The sequence below is a fragment of the Phaethon lepturus genome, unplaced genomic scaffold (assembly GCF_000687285.1).
Source record: "Phaethon lepturus isolate BGI_N335 unplaced genomic scaffold, ASM68728v1 scaffold27467, whole genome shotgun sequence".
NCBI classification, from domain to species: Eukaryota; Metazoa; Chordata; class Aves; order Phaethontiformes; family Phaethontidae; genus Phaethon; species Phaethon lepturus.
In genome coordinates this window covers 469-10,289 of record NW_010552943.1, presented here as the reverse complement: position 1 = coordinate 10,289, position 9,821 = coordinate 469, and the positions used below count along the sequence as shown (strand labels likewise).

Sequence of the window (9,821 nt, the reverse complement as noted above, 5' to 3'; positions counted from 1 at the left end):
GGGGGACGCAGGCCAAGGATGCAGGAGTACACCTTGTTCCTCACCTGGGGGGACGGTGGGGAGGACGTGGAGTGGCCGGAGCCTGGGCAGTGCCGTGGCCCCGGGAGGGGCTGAGGGGGAGGAAGGAAGGGTGCCACCACCTTTTTTTTGAAGTTGAGGAAGTAGTTGGCCTGGTCGATGAAGAAGAGCTCGAGCGCGGAGCGGCGCAGGTTGTAGCGGCGCAGGTGGACCTCGCGCAGGTGGGACAAAGGGCGCTTGAAGTCGTAGCCGATCCCTGCCGAGATGGGGGGGCGCAGAGCCCCACGGGTGTCACCGTCCACCCGGCCCCCCATTCCTGAGGCAGCGATGGGGACCAGCATCGCTCTGGGGCTGGGAGAAGCCCACCCCAAAAGAACCAGCACCCGGCGTGATGGCTTCTGGGGGAGATGGGATGGGTGGGGGGTTCCTCACCCTGCCTTGCTGCAGGGACCCCCTGAGAAGCACATGCCGTTACCTCCCTCTGTCTCCTCCTTCTCGCTGCTGCCGTCGTAGAAGTAGACGTGCTGGGTTGTCACCTCCAGGCGGCCGGGGACGACGGCCACCGTCGTGATGAGCTCGCAGTCCTCTGAGACGACCAGCTTCTCCCGCTGGTTCTGCTCTTTGGGCTCAGCCCTGGGTGACACGGGGGGTGGGGAGGAGACCCCAGTGACACCCTCAGCCTGGGTGAGCCAGCACCATGGCAGGGGATGGGAACACTCACTGGTTGTCCAGGACAGGGAGGTCCTCCTCGGCCAGTTGGTCATCTTCCAGTTCGCTCACCTTGGCCTCCTTGGCCATGGCAAGTGGGAGGGACTCGGTGGGGTTGTGGAGGTGGTCAGCTCCTGAAATGAGGAGGGGGTCAGTAGGCCCCCCCTGGTGCCCCACAGCTGGGAGTCCTGTGAAGGGTCCCCATCCCACTCCCCAACCACAACAGGGTCTGTGACAGCTCCCAGCTCAACCCCACCACGTGCATCCAGCTGGGGGCACCCCTTTCCCCGTGGCATGGGGAGGACCCCTGGGTGCCCCACTCCCATCAGCCTCACCCAAGTTGTCCCGTAGGGCACTGGCCTCCAAGTGTTGGTCGAAATTCAGGTTGGGCACCAGCTTCAGCCTCATCCGGGAGTAGGTCTCAGCGCTCGACAGCTTCCAACGAACCTCTGGCGGGTTCCTGGGGGGCAAGTGGGGGTGAGGCACCCTGGGGACCCCCAGCCATGCCACCCCTCCCTGGGGATTGAGGTGGGGGCTCACCGGTCAGCCCAGGCGGAGCGGGGCGAGGTGAGAAGGCGGCACAGGGACCGCCACTGCTTCAACACGATGCTGTGGTGGTTGTTGGCCTGCTTGAGCACATTGGCATGCCGGGCATTTTCCGCCTTGGTCCGCTTCGCCGCCGGCTCCAGCACCAGCTCCTGCCGAGGGAGCAGGAGAGTGAAGTGACAGCAGGGCTGGGGCTTGGGGACATCCCTGAAGTGAGGAGCACGTCCATGGGGTCGTGTCCCCAGGGCAAGGAGCACATCCCCAGGATTAATGTCCCCCGGGCGAGGAGTATGTCCCTGGGGCAAGGAGCATGTCCCTAGGATGACATCCCCAGAGCAATGAGCACATCCCCAGGGATGTCACCAGAGTGAGGAGCATGTCCCTGGGGTGAGGAGCACATCCCTAGGATGACATCGCCAGAGCGAGGAGTATGTCCCCAGGATGATATCCTTGGGGTGAGCAGCACAATCCCAGGATGATGCTCTTCACCCCAGGGACATGTACCTAGGGTGAGGAGCACATCCCTGGAATGACATCCCTGGGGTGATGAGAACATCCCTGGGAAGATGTCCCTGGGATGAGGAGCATGTCCCCAGAACAGTGTCTCCAGGATGAGGAGCACATCCTGAAGCCCATGTCCTCATAGTGAGGAGGATCTCCCCAGGATGACGAGCACATCCCCAGGATTAATGTCACCAGAGCGAGGAGCATGTCCCTGGGGTGAGGAGCACGTCGCCAGGATGACATCCCCAGAGCGAGGAGCATGTCCCCAGGATGATATCCTTGGGGTGAGGAGCATATCCCCATGACCCCTGGGTGATGTCCCTGGGGTGAAGAGCATGTACCCAGGGTGAACAGCACATCCCTGAAACAACATCCCTGGGTTGACGAGTGCATCCCTGGGATGAGGAGCACATCCCAAGGACCATGTCCCCAGGGTAAGGAGGATGTCCCCAGGCTGACATCCTCAGGATGAGGAGCACATCCCCAGGATTAATATCCCCAGAGAGAGGAGCATGTCCCTAGGACAACATCCCCAGAGCGAGGGGGGATCTCTCCAGCACATCTCCTGGATGACATCCTTGGGCTGAGGAGCATGTTCCCAGGGTGACGTCCCAGGGGTGAGGAGCAGGCAGTACCTGGAACATCTTGCGGCTGGCTGCCTTCTCCTGCTCCCGCCGCTGGGAGCTGCTCATCATGGCATCGTAGCAGGAGTTCCAGAAATTGGACATGTGGTCATGGCTCTTGGCGAAGGTGTCCATCTCAAACTGGGCCATGGTGGGCTGCACCTACCGAGAGAACCGGGACAAGAGGGGAGACGTTTGTAGGGCTTGGCACCCACCAACCATCATCCAGGCTATGAGCATCCCTGCCCTGGAGGTCACCCCTGTCCCAACCCGGAGGTGACATGGGGACCCCACGAGAGCACAGACCCATCTCTAAGCCTGGGAAGGTGTTCCCCCAACAGTGATGCCACCCCATGTTCCCCGGCACCCACGTGTTTCTCGATGAAGCCCCTCCACTCCAGGGTGGTGCAGAAGAGCTGGAAGTCCTCGTAGAAAGTGGGGCTGCCGTTGGTGGGGGGCAGTGAGGGCAGGAAGAGCTGTAGCTGCAGGGTCTCATAGCACTGGTCCATGAGCGTACGGATGATGGGCACCAACCAGGAGAAGGTCTCCGACTTGGCGTCCAGCGAGCGTCGCAGTGGGGTCTCCAGCTTGCCCAGCAGGTAGCAAGCCTCGTCCTTTTTGGGGGCCGAGGCGGTCTGCAGCAGGCTGTGCAGCTTCACATAGGCCAGCGAGTGTAGCTGGGGGGCACATGGGACATCAGATGGGGCCACCTGCCCTGCTCCAAGGGCTGGGGTCTCACCCTGAGCCCCAGAAAAGGGTGACCCACCTGAGGGTCTTGCAGCATGATGTAGCCCACGAGGATGCGTAGACCCGTCTGGGCCATCTCCTTGAGGTCGGAGGTGCCGTTGGCCAGGTGGTACCAGACGCCCAGCTTGTCCAGCAGACTGCTCACCCCCTCGTAGATCTGGGGGGGCACAGTGAGCCCCACGCCCAGCCACACACCCCACATCTCTCCAGCCAGGCAGGCGCAAAGCCACCAGGTCTGTCCCCATCACCCAGCCACCCTCATCTTGGGTTTGGGTTATGGGTAGGGGTTAGGATTAGGGGTAGGGTAGAGCCCCAACTCATGAGCCTAATGACAAACTAGTTAGGGTTTGGCATGAGGGTTATGGGTTGGGGCTTAGGGTATGGGTTTATGGTAAGGGTGTAGGGTTAGGGTTAAGACTAGCATACAGAATTGGGGTTAAGGCTGAGGTTTACAGCAAGAATGTAGGGTTAAGGTTTAGGATTAGGATTTAGGAGGTGCAGTTAGATTTATAAGTTATGAGTTAAGGTTAGGGTTTAGGGTATACGATTAGGATTTTAGTTTACAGTAAGGTTGTAGAGTTAGGGTTAAGAGTTAGGATCGGGGTTAGGGTTGAGCTTTACAGCAAGGATGTAGGGTTAAGGTTTATGATTTGGATTTAGGAGGTATGGTTAGATTACAGGTTATGATGTAAGGTTAGGGCTTGGGGTTTTGGTTTACAGTAAGGGTGTAGGGTTAGGGTTAAGATTAGGGTTAAGTGTTGGGGTTTATGAAAAGGATGCAGGGTTACGGTTTAGGTTTAGGATTAGGACTTAGGACGTATGGTTAGATTTACAGGTTATGAGCTAGGGTTACGGTTTCGTAACCCTAGGGCTTAGGGTAGAGGGCTAAGGGGTTGGATTTATGGTAAGGGTGTAGGGTTAAGGTTAAAGTTTCGGATTAGGGGTTAGGGTTTAGGATCAGGGTTAGGATTTACAGCAAGAGCATAGGGTTAGGGTTAACAGCAAGTGTTAGGGTTGGATTTACAAGTTAGGGATAGGGTTTAGAGTTAGGGATAGGGTTTAGCATATAGGATTAGAGTACTGTATTTAGGTTTATGGTAAAGTTGTAGGATTGGGGATAAGGGTTAGAACTAGGGGTTCGGGTACAGGATTGGGGTTCGGGTATAGGATTGGGCTTCACTGCAAGGGTGCAGGGTTAGGGTTAAGGCTTAGGGTGAAGAGTTGGGGTTTATGGCAAGGGCATAGGGCTAAGGCTAAGGTTTAGGGTTAGGTTTAGAGGTTAATTTACTGTTAAGGGGTTAAGGTTACGGTTTAGGATTAAGGCACAAATTATTTTCTAAGCTTAGGCTCAAGAGTTGCGGGTAGGGTCAGGGTTCAGGGCTAACATCAGGGGTTAGGGTTCAGAGTTCGGGTTTGAGATCAGGACCCCCTGTTCGTGTCCATCCACCTTCTCGCTCCACAGGGCCTGGTTGTTGTGTCCCTCGGAGAACAAGAAGTCCTGGCGCAGCCGCAGCAGCTTGAGGGCGTTGTGGGTGAGACCGGGCAGGGCGGCCGGCCCTGACTCCCTCAGGTCCGTCAGCGCCGACTCCAGCATCATCTCCAGCAGGCTGTGGGAAAGCAGGCAGCTCCCTAGGGTGGTCCTCCCTTGGGGTGCATCCCACCAGACCCCACTCCAGACCTAGGCAGGACTCACCTACGCTTGATCTCATCGGGGGGCCGCACAAGCTCACACGCCGCCCCCAGCTTGGTGAGGACGGAGAAGACCTGCCCACGTTCCCTCCACGCTGCGTCGTCCCAGCCCTCCACCCCGCGCCAGGTCACCGAGAAGACTATGTTGGTCAGGAGGTTGCACAGCTCCTCCTCGGGCGTTTGCTGCCAACGGGGAGGAAGGGTGAGAGATCCAGTGTCCAGCGTAGCCCGGGGTGGTGGGCATGATGGTTTGGGGCTCACCTGGGGGTTGCTGGTGTTGGAAACGTTGTCACTGGGCAGCGTGTCCTGGTAGCTGCTCTCATCCAGGACGTTTGAGAGGCTGGAGCTCTTGCGTGCTCGCATCCCTGGGAAGGGCTTGAAGCTCTCCAGAGGTGAGGGGGTGTCAGGGCCGCTGGCAGGGGTCTGTGTGCCGCTCTCGGCCGTGGTGATGGAGCTGATGCTGGCCAGGTCAAGCCCCAAGTCAAAGGGTGAGGTAGAGAAGGGTGAGAGCGGGTGGTAGACACCATCAAAGGGAGGACCATCACTGGGGTTGGAGGATGAACGGCTGGCCCGGTCGGAGGAGTCGAAAGACTTGAAGTTGTAGGAGTGGAAGGACTTGATGTGGCCACTGGGGGAGATGGAGTGATCGGAGAAGCCCTCGGAGAGCTCCTGGTCCGAGGCCTCGTAGCCCAGTGGCAGGAAGACGTCCAGCTCCTGCAGCTCGGTCGGCGGTGGACTCGTCCCCTCCTTGCTGGGGGGGTCCGAGAGGCGGAGGAGGTCCAGGCAGCCCCCATTGCCCACGATGCTCAGGCTGTGCTGGCGCGACTCATAGGATTCTTTGACGTAGAGCTTGGTGAGCGTGTCCTGCCAGCCGGCCAACCTCGCCAGATGCTTCACCATGTCCTGCTGCGCATAGATCAAGTGGAAGAGCTGCAAGAGAAAGCCGAGGGGAGACCTGACCGTGTTGCCCCAGCTCCTGGCAGCCTCGTGGCGGGTTGGCCCTTCTCCAAGGGGCAGGATGCTTGAGCTCCTCAGATCCTCCACAACCATCATGGACTGCTGGTGTTGCATCCCTTCCATGCTGGCATGTCCATGTGCCGACAGCTCTGTGCATGGGGTGTTACCACCATCCCCATGACACCCGTGTTTGGGCATGGCTGGGTGTCCGTGGTGGCTCTGGGGAGTTAAGCCCCAGGGTGACCGCTTGGTCCCAGCCCCTTGTGACCAAGGGGCTTGTGCTCACCTTGCGGCAGATATCGAGCCGGACGGTCAGCTCGGCCCGGTGGGACAGATAAACCACGGCCACCAGGTCCTTGTAGTTGGGGGGGTCTGTGGAGAAGGAGAGAGAGCCCGGTGGTGGGACAGATCCTTCTGTCCCTGAAAGCCACCAAAGGCCCCCAGCCCCAAGACCGGCTGAGCCTTCTGGGAAGCCACCAGTGATGACCCCATGGTATTCGGGATGGGTGACCAGGGCCAGCCTGGATTCGGCAGGGCATGCGGTACCTGCCCCAAGGACCTGCTCCGAGAGGCAGCGGAAGAGAAGCATGGAGCCGGGGACATCGCCGAGGCAGGCGATGAGCCCCTGGTACCCAATGTCCTTCAGCTTCAGACGGTTCTTGCTGCGCTCAGGGACCTTCTCGTACTTCAGCATCTTGTAGAGGACCTGGCAAGGCAGAGAGGGTGCTGCAAAGCCCCCAGCCTCTGGGGATCACAAGAGGTTGGCGCTGGGGACCCGCCTTACCTTGAACACCCTCTCCCGCACTTCATCTGAGAACTTCCTCTGCACCAGCAGCGAGAAGAGGACCTCCACATGGCCCGGCTCAAAGAGGAAGGCAAAGAGCTGCTCCTGGGCGGGTGAGCCCTTCAGCAGGCTGTGGATCACCTCCAGCGCCCCGCAGACCTGCAGGACACAGGGCCAGTTGTCTGCTGCCCTCCATGTGTCTCACCAGCACGTCAGCGGCTTCTCCCCACGCCCTGCCAATGGTCTGGCAAACCCATGCCACACTGAGGTGTTTGGGGACCTAGGTGTCTTGGTGCTGTACCTGCTGCTCGTCCTGTGCTCCGGCCACGTAGCTCAGCAAGCTCTGCATCTCCTCCCCAGAGAAGCTCCGGCAGAAGAAATCCTTCACCAGACTGAAGAGGGACGTCTGCACCGTCTTGATGTCGTCGGTGGCCGTGGTCTTCTCCCTGGAGGTACTGATGGACAGACATGCATGGGCATTCCCTCTGCAGATGGGCACAGCCACCCTCCTGCCCCTTGTCAACCATTGACAGCATGATCCCAAATCCCACCATGGAGCCTGAGGAACTCCAGGGCAGCCTTCTGGCCAACCCTGCCCACCAGGAAATGTCCACTCCATGCATTTGGGTCTCTGCAGGGTGTGAGCACCCCCAGTGCCACGGGTGTGTAGAAACGCATCAGGTCGGACAAGAAAAGGACATCAGCTTGTTGCAGAAACCACCATGCTCTTGGTTGCTGCCGGAGAGATGCTGGGAGTGGATTTTGGGGCTGACCAGGTGCAGCTCTTGATGGAGACATGGGCACGGGGCACGGCCACGGGGAGCGGAAGGTCCTGCACACACCACCATGCTCCCACACCAGAAGATTATCCCATGAGGTGCTTGCAGGGGGGATATTGCCCCACACAAATGGTGTCTACCCCAAACCACATCTCCCAGGGGTGAAGCCCACCACCACATCAGCGTTTGGAGGTCCCGGCTGCAAGCGGCAGCTCACCCGTAGTACGTCCGGATGGAGTCGAGGACGTACTGCACCCCGTACTTCTTGCGGATGCGCTGCTTGTGGTCCTTGATGACGTTGGCCAGATACTGGATGTGACCTGCAGGTAGAAGGTGTGAGTAGCCATGGAGGGCGGTTGGGATGGAGAACACCCCCAAGCACCCCCAGTTCCCACCTAAGCGGACGGCGAAGTCACTGTTGCTCCAGATGCGGAAGTCAAAGAGGAGATGCTGGTAGAGGAGGTGCAGCAGGAGCCCACTGCCCTCAGAGGCCACCTGCTCCATGAGGATCTGCGAGGCCATCAACGTGCTCATGTCCAGCAGCGGGCCAGAGACCTGCCATGAGCAAGAGGGGAGGTTTGCAGCCCCGGCATCCCCCCTGGGGAACGGTCCTGGGGACAGTGGGATGGAGCCTTTGGTAGCCCCCCACACCTTCTGCAGCAGCGCCCCGATGATGGCCGGCCCGTGGCACTGCACCAGGCTCTCCTGGTTCACCGGGTGGTTCTGGATGAAGTTCTTCACCAGTAGCAGGAAGGCGGCCACGCTGTTCCTCTCCAGCCTGCTCTCTGCAAGGCACAGGGCAGAGCCCCACCAGTAGCTGTGAGCCCTGTGCCCACCTGAACACCTTCCCACAGCGCTGCTGGCACCTGCCTGCATTGGGTATCCTCAAGACCCCACTGTCAACTTTTCTCTGCAAACTTTTCAGCCTGTTCTCCTGTTTCCCCCAAATTTACGCGAGTGGAAACCTCTGTTGCTCTGAGCTTGGAAAGAAGCAGCTGGGTATCGGGAGAAAGCCCCTTTCACCTATGCAGGAAAAGGCTCCTGCATGAACCCAGCCCTACTATAAGACATCAGAGACTCCCATGCAAAGGCGGGCCAGAGGTAAGCAGGCTGGAGCCACCTTCATCTTCCCAGAACTGCTTGTCTATGACTAAGTGGGTCATAATAACATTAAAAGATGTCAATGGTTTCGCCATTACCCTGTAACTCCTGGTGCCTCAGGCAAGACCTCTCCTGCCCATGGTAAACACCAGCCTGGCCCAGGCAGCACCTACGTGGCAGCAGGGTTACCTCCAGCCACCCGAGCAGGTCGGCTCCTACTCCATGTCCCTGGAGGTCCTCACCTGAGGACCTGCCCAGCGGGATGAGCATGCCCTGGGTGTTCCTGGAGGATGTCAGCTCTGGTCCCACCAGGTTGTTGGTCTCCTGCTCATCCTCGGGCTCCTCTTTCTTGGACACCACTTGCTCAAGCAGGGGCAGCAGCACGCCCATCCCACCCACACAGTTGACCACGTCCTGCCAGAGAAAGGCGAGAGGCTTTGCTGGGTGCTGTGTGGCGATGGCGGCGTAGAGGAGGAGGTTGCACGTGCACCTGGGGTCCATCCTGCCTGCTCACGGGCTCAGCCCAAGCTGGGGAGAGCCTAGCCCTGTGGCTAGCAAAGATTGGGGTGTGCCCTGACTCATCCTACAGCACACATCTGCAACAGGTCCCCCAAAAGCACCTGTTCCCCTGAACCACTCATGGTGCCCACCTTGGATGCTGAGGACCCATGGGGCAGACAGGTCCTTAGGGGACCCGTGGGGCTTGTGGGTCCTTGGTGGACACAACACTATGTAGCAGAGTCCCTTAGGGCCCAGGGGAACCACCACGGCCATCCAACACTCCTTGGGTGTCCTGCCACTGCGCCATACCCCAGGAGGGGCCCAGCTGCCTCCATGCCATGGGGCGGATGGGCCAGGATGGACCACCCAGCGTACCTTGATGTCCCAGTTGACCACTTTGTGCCCCGTCAGCCTCCCGTCCAAGCCGTGGCTGGGAGAGAGGTCCAGGCAGATGTTGTTCCTGCAGGCCTAGAAGAGAGCACTATGGGAGCATCTTCATGCTCCTGCAGATGTCACCTATGGCAGAGGGTCTACCAGTGCTGTGTCCGCCCCAGAGGGGCTGCTCTCCTCACCTGTGGGGTGTAGTACAGCAAGAGCTTACTGCTGAGCTCCGCCAAATCCCCTTCCAGTGCAAACGGTGATGTGACATTTGGCCCTGGGGGAAGAGGACTGGGGTGAGCCAGGGCATGGTGGAGGAGACCCTGGTTGCCACCAGAACCCCTAGAGATGTCCCCCACGTCCCACCCCAACGTACCCGCGCAGAAGAGCGCCTTGACCTGGGTTTGCTGCAGCGCCTCGCAGAAAATGGCCACGGAGCCCAGGTGACCCTCCAGGGAGGTGGGGCTGCCCCACTCGGTGTCCTGG

At 59.5% G+C, this 9,821-nt stretch overlaps 1 protein-coding gene across 1 annotated transcript in view; it reads right to left on the bottom strand.

Annotated features, from left to right (window-relative positions):
* Positions 1-7: 7 nt before the first annotated feature.
* LOC104624109 (neurobeachin-like protein 2) overlaps positions 8-9,821 on the bottom strand; it is a gene marked incomplete at both ends in the record, with an annotated part of 10,239 nt that continues 425 nt past the window's right edge. Inside the window, 26 exon segments of the mRNA XM_010291389.1 lie at positions 8-44; positions 141-274; positions 494-651; positions 740-857; positions 1,047-1,186; positions 1,267-1,424; positions 2,412-2,561; positions 2,771-3,076; positions 3,166-3,303; positions 4,594-4,753; positions 4,840-5,018; positions 5,097-5,385; positions 5,424-5,516; positions 5,557-5,571; positions 5,653-5,765; positions 6,079-6,164; positions 6,339-6,498; positions 6,577-6,735; positions 6,878-7,031; positions 7,573-7,675; positions 7,751-7,910; positions 8,007-8,140; positions 8,699-8,870; positions 9,333-9,425; positions 9,530-9,612; positions 9,712-9,821. The exon segment at positions 9,712-9,821 is cut by the window's right edge and continues 65 nt beyond it. Coding sequence (XP_010289691.1) covers positions 8-44; positions 141-274; positions 494-651; positions 740-857; positions 1,047-1,186; positions 1,267-1,424; positions 2,412-2,561; positions 2,771-3,076; positions 3,166-3,303; positions 4,594-4,753; positions 4,840-5,018; positions 5,097-5,385; positions 5,424-5,516; positions 5,557-5,571; positions 5,653-5,765; positions 6,079-6,164; positions 6,339-6,498; positions 6,577-6,735; positions 6,878-7,031; positions 7,573-7,675; positions 7,751-7,910; positions 8,007-8,140; positions 8,699-8,870; positions 9,333-9,425; positions 9,530-9,612; positions 9,712-9,821 — 3,602 coding nt within the window.